This window comes from Aquarana catesbeiana, linkage group LG02, assembly GCF_042186555.1.
Source record: "Aquarana catesbeiana isolate 2022-GZ linkage group LG02, ASM4218655v1, whole genome shotgun sequence".
In the NCBI taxonomy this organism is placed as follows: Eukaryota; Metazoa; Chordata; class Amphibia; order Anura; family Ranidae; genus Aquarana; species Aquarana catesbeiana.
Window position 1 is genome coordinate 4950922 of NC_133325.1, and position 24815 is coordinate 4975736.

The window sequence follows — 24815 nt, forward strand, 5'->3', positions numbered from 1 at the left end:
GTACTGTATATAGAACCTTCTGCAGCAATAATTGCATTTATAAAGCCAAAAAATGTCATTTCCCTGCAAGCTTTCTTTATTTAGTAAACAATGGCTTGGAGAGCCAGTCTGTATGAGGAGGCCACAATGTAGTGCACTGGGAATAAGATTACAGATTTTTTGGATAAATTCTGGTGTCTCTTCCACAGACTTTGGATAGAAGTAACAGGTGCGGAAAAATTAGTCTTTAAGTGTCGGAGGTGCCTTCACACCATAACCCTATAGAGATGCTCTTGATGAAACCAAGAATTGGTCTTGCTGTCAAAAATTGAAATGATATTCACCTGTCAAACAGGTGCGTACAAATCGGTCTTTTGGTGTCTGTGGTGCCCTCATGCCATAACCCTATAGAGGTACTCTTGATTAGGGATGAGCTTGATGTGCGGGTCGAACATAAGTTTGACTCGAACATCGGGTGTTCGCCCGTTCACCGAAGAATAAACATGATGGGGCGTTCACGGCAAATTTGAGCGCCCTCAGAATACCCCCTAGAGATCGCAGTGCATTGCTGTATGATGATTGGCCAAAGCATGCACCTGACCTGTATGCTTTGGCCAATCCCAGCACCCTTTGCTAAGAGAGCCATAATTTGCCAAAGGCAGGGAGCCTTTGACCAATCATGACTCAGGGGGACTAAGTCAACGCCCCACACTATATAAGGCTGTCTACATGGCGGCCCTGTGCAGTGTTGTTGGCGTGGATGGAGAAATAGCTTGATTTAGATTAAGCAAGCATGTTATTCAGTTAGTGACAATGTATTTGATATATATATACAGTCAGTCTAATGTATGTATGTGTATATATATATATATATATATCTACAGTGCATTCCGTGGTGTATTATTTCTAATGTACTTCAGGCGGTGAATTAATATATATATATATATATGTAGCGCACTACCCCCATAGGAGCTGTAAGTCAAGTCTTTCACTTCCTTACCAATGTGGTTCTGCTCTTCCTTCCCTGCACAGATCTAACATAAAACAGACAATCCAGAACAATTGAACATAACTTTATTCCTCCTTCTTAAGATCGAGATGAAACAAGCATTTACCATTAATTTTCATGTGTCCCCAGGAAGTATGAGCTGCCTTAAAGTCCCTTTGGTTACTGTAATGGTAGCCATAGCCTTTTTCCCTTAAAATGACTGCCCAGTGTTTCTCTGAAAAACACCTGGTAGTGGATTCTGATAGCCCCAGGCCTCACCTGCCCAGCTTGACTTCTGCAATCCAGCCAGGTTTGTCCAGGAAAATTCGGGTTGATCCCCGATCTACCGCGTCCGCTTAGCAGCTACTTCCTGCTCCGAATGTTCAGAACTGTCCCATATGGTAACGTCTGATCCATTGCTCCTAGAGTTTTCTTTGATGTTGGTACATAATTTAGGTGAACCATCCAGTATGAAGGTCTCTGAACCCTCCATACATTCCGGTCCAGAGTCTCTTAACTATCCGGTCCTGAGAACATTACACCCCCAGACCTTCAAGCCCGGACCCATTGATCACATTTCAGCAACTCGATCCTGACCTCCTGTTGTCTTTTCCAATGCTATCCTTCTCCATGACTCCGACCTTCAGGCCCTAAGGCCTTCCGCACCCCAAGCCTCACTCTCCTCACATGGCTAGAACTCCATGACTCAAACCCCCCCAGAGCATGTGACCTCCAATTTATGTGTGTACTTTGTCCCGGCCCAATCAAATTAATGATTGGTCCAAGGGAGAACATACAAATTGACTGCTTCCTGCTCCGCCTACCTTCCTTCCAGTACCACTCACTGGAAGAGCAGGGCATCTATCAAACAGAAGGCAGGTGGTCACACCCCCTCCTATTCTACTCTAACAACTCTCTCCCAACCATTCAAACCCAGCCAGGTTTTACCAACAGGGCAAAGCACTGACAATTTCACCTGTCACTAACCCATACTGACTATATAGCACACACCTAAGTAGGTGGGCGCTATAGCTATATATATATATATATATATATATATATATATATATATATATATATATACTGTATATATACACACACACACTCTGCATCCAATGTAGCCTATATCTACAGTGAATTCTGCGGTGTACTGTTTCTACTACACTTCTGGTGGTGTACACAATACAGTGCAGCTGTAGTCTGGTACACTGTTTTTTATTTTTTTACTTTTTTTGGTGAATGGGTAGGGGTACATAGTACCTTATACTCATTCACAATGGGGGGGTGCTGGGATCTGGGGCCCCCTTGTTAAAGAGGGCTTCCAGATTTTGCTAAGCCCCCCTCCCGCAGACCCCACAACCTTAGCCCAGGGTTGTGGGGAAAAGACCCTTGTCCCCATCAACATGGGGACAAGGATCTTCGGAGTGCCCCAAAGCACCCCCATGTTGAGGGTATGTGGCCTGGTTCTGCTTGTCCCCCCCCCCCTTCCTGACATGTCAGGCTGCATACTCTGATAAGGGTCTGGTATGGACTTTTGGGGGGACCCCAAGCTGTTTTTCTTTAATTTTGTCATTGGGTTGCCCTTAAAATCCACACCAGACCCAAAGGGGTCATGAAAAGATCTCCATAATCAAGCCCTAGAGGCGGGGTGAAAAATGTTGGAGTTGTGGTCTGGGTGAATCGAGCTGAGGTTGCTTTTACTTACTTGTTTAGCACTCGGGCCGAGTGAGGTGTGAGGTGGTCGGGCTATCTTTTAGGCCACTTTCACACTGAGGCACTTTACAGAGATTTTTTGCACTAAAAATAGCACCTGAAAAGCACATGTAAACTGCCTCTTCTGCAGCCCCAGTGCTTTCACACTGGGGCGGTGCGCTTGCAGGACAGGAAAAAAAAGTCTGACAAGCAGCATCTTTGGGGTGGTTTAGGAGCAATGTATACACCGCTCCCAACACGCCCCTGCCAGTGCTGCCAAAGCGCCTGCTAAGCGCTTAGACAGCGGCACTTTGCAGGCACTTTTAACCCTTTTTGGGCACTAGAGGGGGCTAAAAGCGCCCCGCTAGAGGCCGAAAAGTGCCTCTAAAATGCCAGTAAAGCACCACTAAAACTAGCGGTGCTTTAGCGCTAATGCAGACAGCGCCTCAGTGTGAAAGTGGTCTGTTTTGCAGTTTGCTTTGGGTCTGGATTGACCTTTCCTCAGCCTGCACCCTCACTGGTCAGCATCAAAAGCATTTATTTTCTGCACATTGCACTTATTACATTCCTGCTCAACATCAATCCCGGCTCTTCCCATGGCCACAGAAGTCCCAGTGTCACAAGACCAGTGGAGCAAGCAACAGGATTCCTGATCACCACCACACAAGTCCCAATGTCACCAGACCAGTGTAAGCCAGCAACAGTGTTTCTTATCACTGCCACACCAGTGCCAGTTTTTTGTGGGAGTTCCAATTTTCCTGACACTCCATGAACCCCAGGCATGTGATAGGTAGTCAGGGAAGTAGATGTGTAAAGTATGCCCCTTGCAAGCTTGAAGGTGCTCTTTGGATTTTGGGATCCTCTATGCAGCTAGGCTTTTGAAATATGTGGTATCCCCATACTCAGGAGGAACATCAGAGAATGTTTTGGGGTGTAATTCTATTCATTCCTATAGTATGTATGAGAAATATAATATTACATAACAGCTGTTAGTAAACAAAATACTCTACAATTTCATTTTGTTTTTTCATTTTCCAAAAAAACTTGTGGCAAAAAATGTGATATCACCATACCTCATTTTGTAGAGTTTTCTTCTATCCTGGCACTTCGGGACCTGGTGAAATGTGATAGGTAGTCAGCAAGTTTGATGCAAAATGTAATTGAAATCCTAAAGGTGCTCTTTCGATTTTGGGCCCCTCTATGCATCTAGGAGGCAAAAACATTTCATATATGTGGGATCTTCATACTCAGGGAGAGTAGAAGAATGTGTTTTGGGGTTTAATTGTAAATATTCCTGTGCCGTGTGTGAGAAATAACTTGTTAAAGTGAGAACTTTGTTAAATAAAATCAAATTGTATTTACTTCATTTTCAGAAAAATGTGGCAAAAGATTACAACTTCACATAAACTCATCATACTTCTTACTAAATAGCTTGGGGTGTCTACTTTCCAAAAATGTGTCAGGGTGGTGGTGCTTGTACTGTCCTGAAATTTTAGAACCTTAATAAATGAGACGGATAGTCAGAACATCACGGTTGTTACTTTTCGCATATATTCACCACAATCTGTAGACTCTATAACTCTCACACAGAAAACATAATATACACTGATTTATTTTTGATCAAATAAATGCAGCAGAATATATTTTGGCTACATTTATGAAGAAAGATTTATTTGTAAAGTTTATTAGCAGAAAAGAAAGAAAACTAAAATGTTCAGTATTTTTCCATTGATACTGTATAGTAAAGAAATAAAAAACACAATGGCACATAGATACCACCAAAAGAAAGCTTTATATTCTAAAAAAAAACATATAAAATTAATTTTGTGAACAGTGTTACATGACTGAGTAATTTTCAATCAAAATCACAATGCTGAAAGATGGCTCGGACTTTCCTGTCCGAGGAAATATTTTTATTTTTAATGCTGTTAAAATCAGCAATGTTTGCTAGAAAATTACTAGGAACCCCCCAAACAGTAGATATTTTCTGAAATCAGAGGCACTGGACAATAAAATGGTGGAAGTTGCAGTTTAAGTCACACAATATTTGTTATGCTATTTATCAAATGCAAATTTTCAGGAAACAAAAAAAATATAAACATATAAACACAATACCATACTCACATTTTTTGTAAAATAGAGAGAGATTATATAAGAGATCTAAAGATCTAGAAATTATGTTGTGGATTTGGAATAAATTACTGGAAAATATACATTTTTTCCAATGTATTACCAATAAAAACCCAGGAAATAAAATATATGTATCTAAATTTCCTATCAAATGTCCCAGTTGCCGACCACCTGAAGTACATATACTGCGGGTGGGTGACAGCTACAAGCTAAGTGACCCTGTATCACTTAGCACCTGTGTACTGGTGTGCCCCCCTGGGATGTGCAGTGCACCACTACAGTGACCGCTGTGTCCACAAGACACAACATATTTCAGCTGCCAGTAACCATTCACTTTATCACTATGTCAAAAAAGCTGTTAGTTATGAATTCCATCCATAACAGCTGTGATTGTCCCACAGATATCACATGGTACCTGGGCCAGTCACAGCACCCTGTACCATGCAATAGCTGTGGACCAATCATAGCACATAATAGTTATAAATGTAACCCAGTCATGACAGTGCAAAACATTGCAGTTACAGTGATCATCATTGTAACAGCAAACCAAAGTGTCAAAAAAGTCGATCCCTGATCAAACCTCCTCCCCCCAAGAGTAGTACAGCGTCACTGAACTACTCTGATGCAAGAATGTAAAAAAAAAGAAAGAAAATTGTTTAAAATGTTAAAAAAAAATTAATACATGTTTTTAAAAAATATTTATTTATTTTTAACATACTGTCACCAGTCAGCGTCCCTAATCACGGCCACATCGGTCATAAAATGATGCTGTATTTTGCTGCTGACAGGATGTAAAAAAAAAAATGAAAAAAACAAACTATTTAATTTCTTAATCTTCCCAAAAAAATGTGATGAACAATTACAACTTCAAAATACTTGCCATGCCTCCTACTAAATACCTCAGACTGTGTACATTCCAAAAATAGGTCATTTGGGGGGTATTTGTACTGTCCTGGCATTTTAGGGGCCCCAAAAAATTAGATAGGCCATCAGTACATCAAGATTGATCAATTTTCCAATATACAGTATATATACCATAGCTCATAGATGCTATAACTTGCACACAAACCAGCTAATGTGCATTTTTTGGGATTTTTTTTTCTTTACCTATGACATGTAGCAGAATACATTTTGGGCAAACTTTATGAAGAAATGTTATTTTATTGCATATGTTTTATAGCAGAAAGTAGAAAATTGTTTTTTTTTTCTAAATATTCAATTTTTTTTTTCATTAATGTAATAAAAAATAAGTAGCATTGTGCCAAATGGCAAAAATAAAATGGCCTTGTCATGAAGGGTGTAAAACCTTCCGGAGCTAAAGTAGTTAATCCCTATCAGTCCCAAAAATCTGATGATGTGTACATTTGGGTAGACTACAAATTCTAAACATATAATGTGCAGAACTGAGACATTGCCAAAAATGAAATGCTCTGGGACTCAAGGGGTTTAGGGAGAGAAAAGCCCCGGGACTAACATGGTTGATGACAGATAGGGCAAAATCAACAATGACATACATGGTGCAAGTTATACTTAACATCACAAAATGTTTCCAGGGTCAAAAAGTGTTACATATAAAAAAGTGTCACATATAAAATCTACTAAAAAAAAAAAAAAAAGAAGGTCTACTCAGTCAATAAAGAGAACCCCAATGAGATAAATTTCATTCCCCCAGTAGAAGTTGTAGGAATATGACCACATACTCAGCCCTTTGTAAGTTTAGATCTCTTGTAGCTGTACTGTATGATTGGTCTATGGAGGTGACCAATAGATGGACAGAAAAACTAGATAAGCACATCCAATCTTCACCTGATGAAGTCCCTTACACTTTCAGCAGAACTGAATAAAACTCTAGTAGCCAGCTGGAATAAGGTTGAATTTCTCCCATAAAACAGCAGCAACTCACTGTTGCAAGGCCTGTGCCAGTTTAAGAAGTTGCTTTCTCATGGAATGGAGACTTCTGCATGCCTTGTGTCCCTGTCTGCATAACTGTCATCCATGAGAGGAGGTGGAATATGGAGAGGAGGCATCGATCATGGTAATAGGTGAGGGAAATGTACAAGATGGGCTTAGCTGGAGCTCTCATGATTGACTGATATAGCAATTGTCAGCAGAACCTGGAAAGGACTCTCCCACCGAGGCTTCAGAGGCTTGGCAAGATGCCGCTTGACTTCTACCCAGTCTCCCTGTACTGAGGCAGTGTTGGTCACGTATTAGCTCAGGATCAGGTAATGAAGGAAACACTTGGGAACACAGCTAGGGAATCATGCAAATGCATTACATGTTCAGACAAAGACCCATAAAAAGGGTACAGATAAGAATCATAAGGAAACAGCCCATTGTTGCCTGCCAAAAAAATTGTCAAAATGTAGAATATTCAAGGACTTTCTAGGTTGTACCCAATTGACATACATACTAAAGTGTCCACCCATTACATTCCTGTTTGCTCACTTATTTTATTTATTTTATTCAAAATAGCAATATACTTTTTTACTAGCGTGTGAGATGACACGAGGTGTGCAACTGAGATACCCTGAAGTCTTTCATTACAGCTTAGCTCCTACCCCTATAATATCCCCCTTCTTCCAGAGGTTTCTTACTGCAGCTGAAGCTTATGAATCCTCTGGTGATTGATTAGCCCGGAATTACCTGTAAAAGCTTTATCACATTCAGAACATTGAAATGGCTTCTCTCCAGTGTGAACCCTCTGGTGTGTGATAAGGTTTGACTTCATGGTAAAAGATTTGCCACATTCAGAACATTGAAACGGCTTCTCTCCAGTGTGAACCCTCTGGTGTCTGATAAGGTTTGACTTCATGGTAAAAGCTTTGCCACATTCAGAACATTGATATGGCTTCTCTCTGGTGTGGACCCTCGTGTGTTGGAAAAGGGTTTCCCTCTCTGTAAAAGCTTTATCACATTCAGAACACTGATATCGTTTCTCTCCAGTGTGAATACTCTGGTGTCGGATAAGGCCTGACTTCTGTATAAAAGCTTTGTCACATTCAGAACACTCATATGGCTTCTCTTCAATGTGAATTTTCTGGTGTCTGTTAAGCCCTTTCTTGTCTGTATAAGCTTTGTCACATTCAGTACACTCATAGGGCCTCTCCCCAGTGTGAATCATCTGGTGTCTGATAAGTTCTCTCTTCTCTAAGAAAGCTTTTTCACATTCAGAACACTCATACTGCTTCCTTCCCGTGTGAATCATCTGGTGACTGATAAGGTGTGACTTTGTTTTAAAAGCTTTGTTACATTCAGAACACTGATACGGCTTCTCTCCAGTGTGAACTCTCTGGTGTATGATAAGCTCTCTCTTTGTTGTAAAAGCTTTGCCACATTCAGAACACTCATATGGCTTCTCTCCAGTGTGAATTTTCTGGTGTGTTATAAGATTTGACTTCTCTTTAAAAGCTTTGTCACATTCAGAACACTGATATGGCTTCTCTCCAGTGTGAATCCTCTTGTGTGTGATAAGATTACCCTTCCGTGTGAAAGTTTTATCACATTCAAAACACTGAAAAGGTTTCTTTCCATTGTGACCACTCTGGTGTACGATAAGCTCTTTCTTGGTTGAAAATTCTTTTTCACATTCAGAACATTGATACGGCTTTTCTCCAGTGTGAACCTTCTGGTGTGTGACAAATTTTGCCTCCATAGTAAAACCGTTATCCCATTCCAAACAAGAAATATCATACATGGGTTGGACTTTATTGTAAAGCCATTGTCACTTCCAGAACATCAAATCAATTTCTCTCCTGTTGTCCTCTGAGGATGGATCAATCTTAAAGAGGCTCCAAAACACTTACAACCTTTAGAACACTGATATGGCTTGAATCCTACATGAACTGCAAAAAATACAAAAAATTCAGTCACTTAAGACACCCATATGGCTCGTTTCTCATCTGACTTAAAAATATGACCAAGATAAGCATGTCCAAAAACTTGAGTCACCAATCCACCTAAACAGAAAAAAAATAAAAAGTCAGAATTATATATAAAGGGTTAAATAAAAAGTTACTTTCTATTTTTACATTCATTATTAAATATATGTTATATATAGAAGGAATATGTATAATATTACACGTTTAAATATTTGTACTCTATTTTATTGAGGACAGTCTATTATTCCCATTGGCTGGTAAAATTGACAATTTATCACAATTTCCTGCAGGATAATCTCGTTCTTTGTTCTCATTTAGAGTATTGTGCTGCATAGTGATGAGGGGGGGGGGGGGGTGTGCTTGGGATTGAATTGTGGGCACGTTTCAAAAATCTATCTGAAAATCCAAACATTGCAGATGTAAATGCAAGACAACATCTGAGAGAGAAGACTCGTCCTCCCATTCCCAGGAAACACTGCATCTACCATTCTTTTAAAAGGACTGTCTTCAGGTAGCCCCTCAGATCATTCAGAGTACCTTCGGCCCAGTGCTGGGACAAGGTAATCCAGAGCTTGGGGCAAAAATGGGAAACTGCCCCCCCACCCCACCTATCATCCCCACCAATCCCTGTTGAGTAAAGAACGCAGTGGGGCCAATATATCAGCATGCATCAAAAGGTTTGTAATTTTTGTGGCATGCACTTGCATAGTACCAATATTTTTTTACATCAGCCAACTGCAGATTTTGGCCCGCTGTTAGCTGCATACAGATCACAGGAGTGCAGAAATAAGTGCACTCTGGTGATCTACAGGGGTCCTTTCACATGGGTATTCCATTCAGGTCCTCCACTCAATCTTTCAGAAAGACCTGATCGGAAGGTCCCTGCAGCCCTATCAGGAGGACCTGATCGAAAGGTCCATGCAGCCCTATCAGGAGGACCTAATCGGAAGGTCCATGCAGCCCTATCAGGAGGACCTGATCGGAAGGTCCATGCAGCCCCATCAGGAGGACCTGATCGGAAGGTCCATGCAGCCCCATCAGGAGGACCTGATCGGAAGGTCCATGCAGCCCCATCAGGAGGACCTGATCGGAAGGTCCATGCAGCCCTATCAGGAGGACCTGATCGGAAGGTCCATGCAGCCCTATCAGGAGAACCTGATTGGAAGGTCCATGCAGCCCTATCAGGAGGACCTGATCGGAAGGTCCATGCAGCCCTATCAGGAGGACCTGATTGGAAGGTCCCTGCAGCCCTATCAGGAGGACCTGATCGGAAGGTCCATGCAGCCCTATCAGGAGGACCTGATCGGAAGGTCCATGCAGCCCTATCAGGAGGACTGGATCGGAAGGTCCATGTAGCCCTATCAGGAGGACCTGATCGGAAGGTCCATGCAGCCCTATGGACAGGCTGATATAAATGGACTGTTTACACCTGCCTAGCTCTGAATCCTTCCAGGTCTGGGGGGCAAAAAAAAATCAAAAAAGAACTGTGCCCTCTTCCATTAATCTGGACCTAAATGTGACATATCAGAGAAAGCCTGATGTAAACAGACAGTAAATTCTGGCCAAAATGAGAATTACAATTTTTTTGCTTAGAGTAAAAAGATCACGATTCTCGCAACGTAAAATCTTTCACATTATACAAAAAAATGGGCTTACTTTACTGGTTAGTTTTTTTTTTTTTTTAATTCATTAAAGTAATTTTTTCCAAAAAAGTTGCATTTGAAAGACTGCTGCGCAAATACAGTGTGACATAAAATATTGCAACAACCACCATTTTATTCTCTAGGGTGTCTACTAAAAATATATATATAATGTTTGGGGGTTCTAAGTCATTTTCTAGCAAAAAAAAAATGATTTTAACTTGAAACCAACAAATGTCAGAAAAAGGTTTAGTGTTTAAGTGGTTAAACTTTTTTCGTTAAATATTTTTTTTATTTTTTATAGATTGCAATGAATTACAATAAATCAGTATTGTAAGAAAACAAGTATTACAAGATAAAGTCAAAACATACATTAAAACTTCTTATATAAATAGGAATTAATAAAATAAAGGTAAAATTGTAGTATATCATGATAGATTATATAATAAATAATGAATGCATTGTGTTAGAATATTTGCATGGAAGAATAAAATAGAATGTACAAAATAAAAACGGACTAATACCCGACTAAGAACATTAGTCAGTTATTATTATAAATACCTACTGTTAGAGAGGGGTAATGATAAAATAATAATACAAAGCAATATAAAACAATAATGGACTATAAACTACAATCAGGGCCAAGGTCCGTCTTTGTGGCTTGGTATTCCCTGGGATAGTAAGGGAGCAAATGTTCTGCCCCTATTTGTACTATAAGAAGGGGTAAGGAAAGGGAAGGGTTAATCGTAAAAAGGGGATGAAGAAAAACCTTCCAGAGAGTAATATATTGTGGTATAGTATAAAACATGTATCAAAGAGAGTACAGTATTTATCTTATTTTGTGTTTATATCAATGATTTATTTGTGCCTGGTGGGAGATAATGATCTATCCATGGTTTCCACATGGATTCAAATTTGGGGATTTTGTCTAGATAAATCGCTTCAGTTTTTGCATGTACCATGGCTTGTGTCACTCTTTGTTTAACCGTTTGTATGCAAAGTGAGTTTAAACTTTTTTCACTTAGACACAAAGTCTATTCCATTGACAAATTGTTACAATGTTTATACTTAAGTTCAACTGATAAAGAATGTTTTGACTCTTCACAGACTGCCCGTTTTTTCTCTTTCTTTCTTTTGACGGCTGTGGCTTCAGAAGAGCAGAGAGAATTCTTTGCATAGAAAGAATTGTGAAACACTTTAGTCAGGATCGCGATAAAGATTCTTGACGATTAATTGTGCAGCTCTAATAGACACCGGAGTCTGTTTTCATCCAGCCTCCCATAGAGCTGTCACAGGTCCTCCTCTGTCTGCTGCCACAATCAGAAATGGGCACAGATGTAAAAACTGACATCCATCCTGTTCAGCTCTGATTCAGGAAGGGATCTGCTCAGGAATCCTCTGCTGATTGAAGTGATCTCTGTTCTGTTTCAGAGGATCTTTAGGGCTTGTTTCCACATGTGCCTGGGGGCAGTAAAACCGGGTGGTTGAGCCATAGTTTTACTGACCCCCTGTCTGAACACAAAACATACAGCTGCTACCAGCTGTACACATGTCATGGCCATGATGCTGTCCTTAAACAGAATGTTGCTGCCACCAAACGAGGTAATGCAGTTTAATGGGGCTGCACTGAAAGTGCCCTGCATGTGACTGCAGAGTGGTAGTACAGCAATGATCAGGTTAGGGGTCCATTCACACTAGGAAATGCATGGGAATCGCATGAGAATGCTGAGCTGTTCCTGGGCAATTCATATGCAGTTCTGTGCTCTGTGATTTCAGCCCCATTCATTTTGACAACCGCATTGCGTGCTACTTTTGTACCATGTGATCTGGTTTCAGCAAATGCACTGCGTTCGTTTCCTGCATTTGGAGTGTCACTAATTTTGCACTGACTCCCGCAGCAGATCACAAGGGCAGTGTGATTGGAATGTGGTGCGGGAAGTCACACAGGAACGCGGCTTTCCCACACAGCATTCTAGTGTGAGCCTTAATCACATCACCGCCTCACCACCTCTCAAACAGCACTGAAAAAAAGATCCAAGCATGGATCACTTTTCAAAGGAGCAACAGTCACATACTATAGCCGGCCATAGACAGGTCACTATTGGGCTCAGCAGAATTGAATTTTGATCCATCTATAGGCAGGCTGGTTGTGCTAAAGTCGATTTATCGATCAATTTCATTTCGACAAGCCTGTCTGGTTTTAGTTTTGATGATCATTGCCGTAGGGTATATCCATCAACAATGATCATTGTATAAATAAATATTCCTGACCTTATCTCTCCACCTCTCAATGGGAATAAACAAGCCGTGCACTGAAATTTCAGTGGCCGAAAACAGTGTTTTTGGAATTTCCTGAAATAAAAAAAAAATGCTGATAATGGGAGCCGAAAATGGGATGGGGCCCCAACCATTGCGGGGGTGTCATCCTGGCAGGCCCCAGTCCTCTCCTCCCTCCTCCTCTCTTTCACAGAGCGGCAATTTCCCAGTGTGTCAGGGAGATGAATTGCACGGGCCGCAGTAACAATGTCCCGCCTCCTGTGATAGACAGCACACTGATCCAATGGTGGGACATTGTTACTGCAGCCCTGGCAATTCAAATACAGTTCCGACCATGACTCACGTAGATCGCTGCACTGGTGAGGTTGCATGGCGGGCACTGGTGAGGCTGCATGGCGGCCACTGGTGAGGCTGCATGGCGGCCACTGGTGAGGCTGCATGGCGGCCACTGGTGAGGCTGCATGGCGGCCACTGGTTAAGCTGCATATGAGGGGCACAGGCAGGCTGCATCTGAGGGCACTGGTGAGGCTGCATGATGGGCACAGGCAGGCTGCATCTGAGGAGCACTGGTGAGACTGCATTGATCTCTTGTATCATGTCTGCAGTCTCTGACCATCTCCTGTATCATGTCTGTAGTCTCTGACCATCTCCTGTACTATGTCTGCAGTCTCTGATCATCTCTTGTATCATGTCTGCAGTCTCTGACCATCTCCTGTATTATGTCTGCAGTCTCTGACCATCTCCTATATCATGTCTGCAGGCTCTGACCATCTCTTGTATCAGTCTCTGACCATCTCCTGTATTATGTCTGCAGTCTCTGACCATCTCTTGTATCATGTCTGCAGTCTCTGACCATCTCCTGTATTATGTCTGCAGTCTCTGACCATCTCCTGTATCATGTCTGCAGGCTCTGACCATCTCTTGTATCAGTCTCTGACCATCTCCTGTATTATGTCTGCAGTCTCTGACCATCTCTTGTATCATGTCTGCAGTCTCTGACCATCTCCTGTATTATGTCTGCAGTCTCTGACCATCTCTTGTATCATGTCTGCAGTCTCTGACCATCTCCTGTATCATGTCTGCAGTCTCTGACCATCTCCTGTATCATGTCTGCAGTCTCTGACCATCTCCTGTATCAGTCTCTGACCATCTCCTGTACTATGTCTGCAGTCTCTGATCATCTCTTGTATTATGTCTGCAGTCTCTGACCATCTCCTGTATTATGTCTGCAGTCTCTGACCATCTCTTGTATCATGTCTGCAGTCTATGACCATCTCCTGTATTATGTCTGCAGTCTCTGACCATCTCTTGTATCATGTCTGCAGTCTCTGACCATCTCTTGGATCATGTCTGCTAGAGGTGCACCGAATGGAACTTTTGCTAATACTATTAGCAGTGTGTTTAAGTTGAAGAAAGAGATTGCAGACATGATACATTAATGACACAAGAGATGATCAGAGACTGCAGACTGCATTTTTCTTGACCTTTCTTTCACTAAAGGTGCAAATAATGGCCAACAATAGATTCATATATTTAAATTGATTATATTAATTAAAAGTTGAATATAATACAATTATATATAAAAATATAAATACTTTTTAAAAACTATAAAAACTATAATTTTCTGTTTCTGACTTCAGTCTGGTGCATCCTGCATTTTTGGTACCAAAATTTCCATTCAATGCACCCCTAGAATAAACAAAGTAATTGATGCAAATGAAAGAAATCTGCAACCAAATAGTCTGAACACAAGACTTAAAGTGGTTGTTAAGCCACTCTAACCTGTATACACCATCAGCACTGCCTCCTATTGTAGTGTCCCCCTCTGTGTGTGATTTATAGAAATAAATGCTGCAAATACCTCATTTCACTGCCGAGATTGCGATCACATGACCAGCCAGCTTTCTCCTTGAGAGATGCAGAGGGCGGGGCTGAGATTCCTCTGCTGATGTCAGCCTGGAGGGGAGGAGAGAGCTGGCTGGTCATGTGATCGCAATCCCGGCTCTTAAATGAGGTATTTGCAGCATTTATATTTATAAATCATTCACAGAGGGGAACACTGCAATAGGAGGCAGTGCTGATTGTGTATACAGTTTTGTGTTATGAGAGCAGCAGGAGGGGGGAGGGGCGGCTCACACACAGACAGAGGGGAGGGGGGGAGGGGTGGCTCACACACACAGACAGAGGGGAGGGGGGGCTCACACACACAGAGAGGGGAGGGTGGGAGGGGTGGCTCACACACACAGACAGAGAGGGGAGGGGTGGCTCACACACACACACACACACACACAGAGGGGAGGAGGACACAGGAGCAGAGAGGAGAGAAGATAGCAGGCTGCTGATGACAGAGGCACGTAAACTGACCACGGTGTCTGGTCTCAGCAGCCATGACACTCCGTGGTCAGTTTACAGGGGGGTGGGGAGAAACTGGCAGGATCAGCCAGGTTTTTTAGGTGTTACGGGGGGCCAAATGAGCACTGTGTCATATAACATGTTTTAAAGGAGCAGAATCCATTTTTTCGGGGTTAACAAACGCTTTAATAAACAGTAATTGAAAACAGGTGTGCCATCTAGTGCCAAACTCTGAAAACTACTCAGATAATAAATGATATCATAACAATAATCTTATACAAATAAAATGAAAAGTAGGATAGTTGCGTGCTATTATGCAGGAAAATGTTTAGACCTGAGATTACTGCTGCTATCACTTATGTGCTCCCACAAAAAAAACAGAGAAAAAAATATAAATGAGACAACGCTGCATCAGTGAAAAACACACAAATATAAAAATAAATCAGAACTAATGTGCAATATAAAAGTGTTCAAAACGAAAGTCCAATATTAAATTGATTTCTTCCGCTGACATGCAGGGAAATGTGAAATGTTTCTTTACTTCAAGCAACCTCCATATGCATATTGCTCCCGCCACCACATGCAATGCTCGCTCACCTCTTTACAAGACCCTGCTAGGGGTCAAACACACCTTGCACTCCATGCAACTATCCCTTCAGGAAATCCTCGCTGGTCCTTGGTAACCTCTATTGGACTCTCAAGAAACAAGTAATGATCTGATAAGAGTTCCTTCCACTGTGCTACTTCAGACTTGCTGGTAGTTTCAACAATACATGGAAAAACAGAAAGTGCCTCCAATAGTGCAGTATCCGAGGGATTAAAAATGAACCCCAGCTAGTATACAACTCACATTAAAAAAATTAAAAACATTGATAATACATCAGAAAGGTCTCCCTCAGTTGCAACAAGATTCCACCGCCAGGCTCCACCTCTACTAGTTTCACCACCTCACACATGGCTTCATTTGGAGGAATGAGCCAAGCGACTATGGCGGGGTCAATTTATAGTCTAAGAATAAAAAGATTTAGTTATCCTGAATAAAATCAGCTGTGGCGTTTCCGGGACTCCCGCACATGCGCAGTACACATCGTGTCAACAGGACACAGTGGGGGTCATTTACTAAGATGAATGCGCTGCGCCGGTTCATACCTTAATTGGTGCGCCAGATAAATCCCTAATTGAGCGAGTGAATCAGCGCACGCACAGCAGTACCTGCCTGCGAGAATGTTTCCAATGTGATCCCATTGCACTGGTTCTCGGCGAGGTACATGTCGCGCTCGCTGCAATAGGAAAAACACATCTTCCTATTAAAGCAGCGTGAGAAAAACCGGCATGGGTTCCCCCTCCAGGGGCATACCAGGCCCTTAGGTCTCTTATGGATTTTAAGGGGAACCCCCTACGCAGAAAAAACGGCATGGGGGTCCCCCCAAAATCCAAACCAGACCCTTATCCGAGCACTCAGCCTGGCCGGTCAAGAAAGGGGGTGGGGACGAGCGAGCGCCCTCCCCTGAACCGTACCAGGCCGCATGCCCTCAACATGAGGGATGGGTGCTTTGGCGAAGGGGGGCGCGCTGCGGCACCCCCCACCCCAAAGCACCTTGTCCCTATGTTGATGAGGACAAGGGCCTCTTCCCAACAACCCTGGCCGTTGGTTGTCAGGGTCTGCGGGCGGGGGGCTTATCGGAATCCGGGAGCCCCCTTTGATAAGGGGGCCCCAAGATCCTGGCCCCCCACCCTATGTGAATGAGTATGGGGTACATGGTACCCCTACCCATTCACCTGGGAAAAGTGTCAAAAAAACCCACAATACACAGGTTTTTAAAATAGTTTATAATTCAGCTCCGGGGGTCTTCTTCCGACTTCGGGGGTATCTTTCTTCTTCTCCGCACTCTCCGGCCTCTTCTCCTGCTCTCCGGTTCTTCTGTTGGGCTCCTCCACCATCTTCTGCTCTTTTGCCGCTCTTGTGCTAGTGGTGGCCCGGTCTTCTTCGACGTCTTGTTCCCTCTTCTCCCGGTGTCCGGTTCTTCTCCCGGTGCCCGGTTCTTCTCCCGCTCTTTGGTTCTTCTGCCGGGCTCCTCCGCTATCTTCTGCCGCTCTTTTGCTAGCGGTGGCCCGGTCTTCTTGGTCCCTCTTCTCTTCTTCCGATGTTGACACGACGCTTTCTCCCGCTGTAATGCTGTGTGAGCACTTATATAGGCATGGGGCGTGGTCACCCGGTGACCCTGCCCCCCTCTGACATCACGGGGAACACCATAGGGAAGTTCCCATCAAGTCCCCATGCGTCAGAAGGGGGCGGGGTCACCGGGTGGCCCCACCCTCCATTATATAAGAAGTGTCAGCAGAAGAGAAGCGTCACACAGCAGGAGCCTCCTATGGATGCGGAGCGGCCCAAGAACTAAGCAGGGAAGAAGAGGCCGTGGAGGAAGATGCCGGATGAGAACACCGGAGCAAGAAGCAGAGGATCGGAGGAAGAAGAAGATGGAGGAAGAAACCGAAGGAAGAAGGAAGAAAGAAGGAGGAAGACCCAAGAAAATGGAAAGAAGAAGACTTTAAATAAGGGAATTGTTAAAAACCGTCTCTTGTGTTTTTTAACCATTTTGACATTTTTGTGAAATGGTAGGGGTACATTTGTACCCCATTACCAATTCACACAGGGGGGGCGGGATCTGGGGGTCCCCTTGTTAAAGGGGGCTTCCAGATTCCAATAAGCCCCCCGCCTGCAGACCCCCACAACCACCGGCCAAAGGTTGTGGGGATGAGGCCCTTGTCCTCATCAACATGGGGACAAGGTGCTTTGAGGGGCTACCTCAAAGCACCCTCCCAATGTTGAGGGCGTGTGGCCTGGTATGGTTCAGGAGGGGGGGCTCTCGTCCTCCCCTCTTTTCCTGTGGCCTGCCAGGTTGCATGCTCGGATAAGGGTCCGGTATGGATTTTTGGGGGGACCCCACGCCATTTTAAAAAAAATTTTGACGCGGAGTTCCCCTTAAAATACATACCAAACCTTAAGGGTCTGGTATGGATTTTGAGGGGGACCCCCATGCCATTTCTTTTAAATTTTGGCATGGGGTTCCCCTTGATATCCATACCAGACCTGAAGGGCCCGGTATGGAATTTAGGGGGACCCCCACACCATTTTTTTTTTGTTTTGGTTCGGGGTTCCCCTGTGGGGAAATCCCATGCAGTTTTTATCAATGAACTTTTATGTGTATTGTTGGACCGACAATTCATTAATAGCCGCGAGTAGTTTTAAATGACTTTTTTTCCTTTGAAATGTCATTTTGCTGTCAGACTGTTCTAAACACGGGAAACATACTATAGACACCCCCCAGGTATGAAATTTAAAAGGACATTACACTTTTATTGTTTCACTTTAAGCATTATATAAAATCACTGCTCCCGAAAAAACGTTCGTTTTTAAAAATACTTTTTGCATTGATTCATGTCCCCTGGGGCAGGACCCAGGTCCCCAAACACTTTTTATGACAATAACTTGCATATAAGCCTTTAAAATTAGCACTTTTGATTATTCATGTTCGTGTCCCATAGACATTAACGGTGTTCGTGTGTTTAAACAAATGTTTTGCCTGTTCACAAGTTCTGCTGCGAACCGAACCGGGGGGTGTTCGGCTCATCCCTGCCCCTGAATCTTCAAAAGAAATATCAGATTTTTTGGACACCTGCGACATAGGAGCATCTAGTTTAGGACATTTAAAGAAAACCTCCTCAAATTCAGAAGGAAAACTTTTGTGTCCCCTGGACTGAAATAACCTTTTTTTTCAGATTCTTTCCATTCAGACAGAATTATGTCCCTAAGAGACTGGTGTACTGAAAAGGTTTTCGTTTTCCGCCCCTGTAGGCCCCTATACATTTTATCCTGCACCGATTGGGCCTGTAGCGGCATCTCAATCTGCTCTGAGGTATATATTGCTTTTAGTAGTTCATCCATGTCCTCAACCGGAAAAAGATATTTAGATGAGGTGCCTGTGTCCTCATCTGATGCAGACTTTTCATCAGAAGAAGAGACTGGATTCTCACCTTCCTCTAGATCGGAAGTACCGTGTGAACTAATAGTCTCAGATACTAACAAGGGAAGAGACCTAGCCGAGGTTGAAGGGTTTTGAGCTATAGGTCTAGATGAGGACGACCCTAGACTAGTAACCCTGTCATTAAGTGACCGAAAGGAGTTCACTACCTCCTTCATAGAGGTCATCAACTCCTTAAAGGAGGAAGACTCTGAACTAGTTTTGGGGGAATACAATCCTCACAAAATAGCTTTTTATAACTATCAGACAGTCTGGCCCTACAGTTTCCAAATTTCTTCTTCACTGGTTTGGCCCAGAAGAAAGCAGAAACAAGGACTATAAATAAAAGGTTCCATACAAAAAGTCCCTTGCTGAAGTAACCACAGACAAGGGCTTACCTGGGGGCAGTATGGGACCCGGATGCTGCCGCTGGTTCAATATGAGCGGATGCTCCATCCTCAGACCTGTCCTCAAGCTCCATGAAGCAAGCGGAGATCGGTCGTAGAGAAGACTGCTGCTGTTCCACAAAACTACCTGCCAATTGGCGTTTTTAGCAGACCATTCCCCTGCAGCATGTCCTCAGTGTCTCCACGCCATGCTCTTATAAGAAAACACGGCGTCCGGAAGTGCGTCATGTGACTTTCGGTTCCGCGTAACCAGATGTCCTCCTGATGCCATCTTGGTACACCAAAATGAGGTAATAGGAAGACACCATTCCACTCAGAGCAGAGCTGGGGAGAAAAAAACAGGGAGTTGCCATACTCACACACAGGTAGGCAAGCAACCTTTAAGAAATAGAAAAACCTTCTGGAAAAGAATAGACTATCATCCAGGACTTAGCCACAACCAGTCCTGGATGAAACCAGAGAAGGGGGTCCGCCAACCACAGTTACCAGACCTAAAGAAAAAACAAGAAAACGTGTCGGTGCTCCTGGAGGGTCTGGAAACACAAAACAACTGAGGGGCAGAGGAAAGGGAGGGGCTTTTTAAATTGTATCTGATTTGTGTTTCCTGTAGAGGGCGGAGCCAATCATCTCTCAAGTAGCTGTCCTGGAAGGTGAGGGGGGAAACAAATGTTACAGTGGTGATAACCCTTCCCTATGTTTTCCAAAAAGCTTAAAAATAGATTTTTTGGCTGGAGCTACACTTACAAAATGTACCTGTTCCAAATTACAAACAGATTCTACATAAGAACAAACCTACAGTCCCTGTCTTGTTTGCACCGCCTGTATACTGCTGTTCAGAGTATATAGGGCCTGTGGGCCCCACGTCTTTCCTTTTTTTAATTTGGGTGCGGGGTTCCCCTTAATATCCATACAAGACCCAAAGGGCCTGGTAATTAGGGATGAGCTTCGTGTTTGAGTCAAACCCATGTTCAACTCGAACATCGTCTGTTCGCCAGTTCGCTGAATTCCGAACGTTATGGGCCGTTCGCGCCAAATTCGTCTGGCGCGTCACGGCCCATAATTCACTGCGGCATCGCAGTGCATTGCTGGCTGATGATTGGCCAAGCATGCACTATGACCCGCATGCTTGGCCAATCACAGCACTGTCTGAACAGAGAGCCGTAATTGGCCAAAGCCAAGGAGGCTTTGGCCAATTATGGCTCAGGGGATTTAGTACACGCCCCACACTATAAAAGGCCGCCTGCATGGCAGCCCTGTGTAGTGTGTGTTCTGGCGTTCATTGAGAGAGAGAGAGAGAGAGAGAGAGAGAGAGAGAGAGAGAGACAGTGTCATTTCATTTGAGTTAGCTAGATTAGGCAGAACAGTCAGTCAGTTAGCTGCACTTACAGTGTATTGTGTATATATATGCATCCCAGGTGTTGCATATATATATATACACTGTATTCAGTTTAGCTAGATCCGTTCCTGTTATCTTCCTACTGACAGGCAGGCTTGTTTTGTTACAGTATTTACAGCTACCTGAAGAAAATCACCGGTGTTCCTTTGATCCTATTAGTACCACAGTCAGGCAACTAGACTATTTACAGTTAGTGTAGTGCGTCCTGCTCACAGTGTTCAGCTAAACCTACAAGTTAGTGCAGTGCGTCCTGCTCACAGTGTTCAGCTAAAACTACAAGTTAGTGGGGTGCGTCCTGCTCACAGTGTTCAGCTAAAACTACAAGTTAGTGGGGTGCGTCCTGCTCACAGTGTTCAGCTAAAACTACAAGTTAGTGGGGTGCGTCCTGCTCACAGTGTTCAGCTAAACCTACAAGTTAGTGAGGTGCGTCCTGCTCACAGTGTTCAGCTAAACCTACAAGTTAGTGTGGTGCGTCCTGCTCACAGTGTTCAGCTAAACCTACAAGTTGGTGTAGTGAGACCTCTGAACAGTGTTCATCTAAAGCTACAAGTTAGTGCAGTGCGTCCTGCTCACAGTGTTCAGCTAAGACTACAAGTTAGTGCTGTGCGTCCTGCTCACAGCATTCAGCTAAACCTACAAGTTGGTGTAGTGAGACCTCTGCACAGTGTTCATCTAAAGCTACAAGTTAGTGCAGTGCGTCCTGCTCACAGTGTTCAGCTAAAACTACAAGTTAGTGCTGTGCGTCCTGCTCACAGTGTTCAGCTAAACCTACAAGTTGGTGTAGTGAGACCTCTGCACAGTGTTCATCTAAAGCTACAAGTTAGTGCAGTGCATCCTGCTCACAGTGTTCAGCTAAAACTACAAGTTAGTGCTGTGCTTCCTGCTCACAGTGTTCAGCTAAAACTACAAGTTAGTGCTGTGCGTCCTGCTCACAGTGTTCAGCTAAACCTACAAGTTGGTGTAGTGAGACCTCTGCACAGTGTTCATCTCAAGCTACAAGTTAGTGCAGTGCGTCCTGATCACAGTGTTCAGCTAAAACTACAAGTTAGTGCTGTGCGTCCACCTCACAGTGTTCAGCTAAACCTACAAGTTAGTTTTTTGCGAGCTCTGCACAGTGTTCAGCTAAAGAAGCTACCTGTAGAAGGTTGGTGGTGTTCTCATACTACAGGCAGGCAGATAATTTTGCTAGCTGCAGTTTCAATACATATATATATATTATATATATATATATATATATATATATATATATATATATATATATATATATATATATATATATATATATATATATATATATATATATATATATATATATATATATCCCAGCTTAGTGCAGCTACAGGCCATTAGTATGTCTGGAAGGCCAAGAAGGAGAGGCAGACAGTCACAAGCCAATAAGAGAGGGCAAGCAGGCTCTGTGTCTAGTGCTGGTCGTGGAGACGGTGCATCCTCATCAGCACGTGGCCGTGGGACATGCTTGGCCTTTTTTTCGGCAGCTGGCCGTGTTGAGCCGCAACATGCGGAAGACTTGGTCGAGTGGATGACCAAGCCATCCTCATCCTCCTCATCCTCTCTCACCCATGCCCAGGGTACTTTGTCTGGCAAAGCAGCGGCCTCTTCCCTCGGCTCAATGTCATCAGTGACTCCTTCCCTAGCCCCACCATGTCCTCCTGAGGAGTCCCTTGAACTGTTTGACCACAGTGTTGGGTACATGCTCCAGGAGGATGCCCAGCGTTTGGAAGGCTCTGATGATGATACTGAGCTTGATGAAGGCGGTAACATGAGCACGGACAGAGGGGGTGCCCAAGAAGGACAGCAATCTGGCAGTCATGCTCCCCCTGCTGCAGCATACTGCCAGGTTTGCTCCAGTGATGAGGAGGGAGGGGATGATGAGTTCACTGACTCAACGTGGGTGCCTGATAGGAGAGAGGAAGAGGAGGAGGAGGAGGAGGTGGCACATCACCAATGAGGCAGGATGCCCTCCAGGGGCCAGCCTAAGGGCAGCACATTGACTGCATCACACCCCAAAGCTCCACATGTGCAGGGTGCTGCAGTCTCTGCCGCGTTATTCAAAAAGTTCTTTGGTGTGGGCCTTTTTTGAGACAAGTGCATCAGATCGCACCGCTGCTATTTGCAACATATGTCTCAAGCGTATCTCGCGTGGCCAAAACATCTCCCGCTTGGGTACCACATGCTTGACCAGACATATGTTGACCTGCCATGCAGTTCGTTGGCAAGCGTATCTAAAAGACCCACACCAAAGAACAAAGAGGACCTCTCCTTGCTCCTCATCAGCTGAGATCTCCAACCCCACTATACCTTCAGTCCTCTTTGAGACCTGCACTGAGAGGAATGAAGGTGTAGAATTAGGTGTGTCACAGCCAAGTACTTGTGGGCAATCTGCTTTTGGTACACCGACGTCAGATTGTACCAGGAAAATTTCCCTGCCCCAGCTGCTGCACCGCCGAAAGAAGTTTGCTCCCAGCCATCCACATGCGCAGCGGTTGAATGCTAGCTTGGCAAAATTGCTAGAACTTCAACTGCTGCATTTTCAGTTGGTAGACTCTGCCCCCTTCCGTGAGTTTGTGGAATGTGCGGTTCCTCAGTGGCAGGTACCCAAATGCCACTTTTTCTCACGGAAGGTGATTCCGGCTCTCTACCAGCATGTGGAAGGCAATGTCCATGCCTCGCTGGACAGGGCGGTCAGCGGTAAGGTGCATATTACTGCTGACTCATGGTCCAGCAGGCATGGAGAGGGACGTTACCTAAGTTTCACGGCGCATTGGGTGACTCTGCTGGCAGCTGGAAAGGATGCAGGACAAGGTGCAGTAGTGTTGGAGGTTGTTCCGCCACCACGCCTCCAAAATGCTAATGATTGTGACACACCTCTCTCCTCCACCCCCTCCTCTTCTTCTTCCTCCATGGCCTCTTCCTGTGCTTTGTCCTCGGAACCAGCGGTGCTCCATAGCCGTTCAAGGGGCTACGCAAGTACGCAGGCCAAAAGATGCCATGCGGTGCTTGAGCTGGTGTGCTTGGGGGACAGGAGCCACACTGGGGCAGAGGTGCTGTCAGCTCTGCAGGGGCAGGTTCAGAGGTGGTTGACGCCACGCCAACTTAAGGCAGGAATGGTGGTTTGCGACAATGGCACCAACCTCCTCTCTGCCCTCCGACAGGGACAAATGACCCATGTGCCCTGTTTGGCTCATGTCCTTAACTTGGTGGTGCAGCGGTTCTTGGGCAGGTACCCGGGCTTACAGGATGTCCTGAGGCAGGCCAGGAAAGTCTGTGTGCATTTCTGCCGGTCATATAATGCCAGTGCTCGGCTGACGGACCTCCAAAAGGAGTTCAACCTGCCCAAGAAATGCCTAATCTGTGACATGCCCACCAGGTGGAACTCAACGTTGGCCATGCTGCAGCGGCTGCACACGCAGCAGAGGGCCATCAATGAGTACCTGTGCGACTATGGCACCAAGACAGGGTCAGGGGAGCTTGTTTTTTTTCCCCACGCCAGTGGGCCATGATCAGGGATGCATACACTGTCCTGTCACCATTTGAGGAGGCCACGAGGATGGTGAGCAGTGACAGTGCATGCATCAGTGACACTGTCCCCCTTGTCCACCTGTTGGAGCACACGCTGCGTGGAATAATGGACAGGGCACTTGAGGCAGAACAGAGGCAGGAAGAGGAGGACTTCCTTAGCTCTCAAGGCCCCCTTTATCCAGACAGTGTTCCTGCGTGCCCGCCGATCACACAGGAAGAGGACGAGGAGGAGGAGGAGGAGGAGGAGGAAGATTGTGTCAGTATGGAGGTGGAGCCTGGCACTCAGCATCAGCAGCAGTCTTTAAGGGATCAGTCCCAAGAAACACATGGACTTGTACGTGGCTGGGAGGAGGTGGCTGCGGACCATGTCTTCCTTAGTGACCCAGAGGACTCTGGACCGAATGCCTTAGCAAACCTACGCTGCATGGCCTCCCTGATCCTGCAAAGCCTGCGTAAGGATCCTCGTATTCCTGGTATCAAGGAGAAGGACCAATACTGGCTGGCAACCCTC

The 24815-nt window shown here is 44.5% G+C and overlaps 1 protein-coding gene across 1 annotated transcript in view; it reads right to left on the bottom strand.

Annotated features, from left to right (window-relative positions):
• Window positions 1-3992: 3992 nt before the first annotated feature.
• LOC141126380 (uncharacterized) overlaps window positions 3993-24815 on the bottom strand; it is a 133183-nt gene continuing 112360 nt past the window's right edge. The window contains exons 3-4 of the mRNA XM_073612329.1: window positions 7975-8200; window positions 3993-7647 (exon numbers count right to left, since the gene is read on the bottom strand). Coding sequence (XP_073468430.1) covers window positions 7383-7647; window positions 7975-8200 — 491 coding nt within the window. The 3' untranslated portion in view covers window positions 3993-7382. The remainder of the gene's footprint in view (window positions 7648-7974; window positions 8201-24815) is intronic.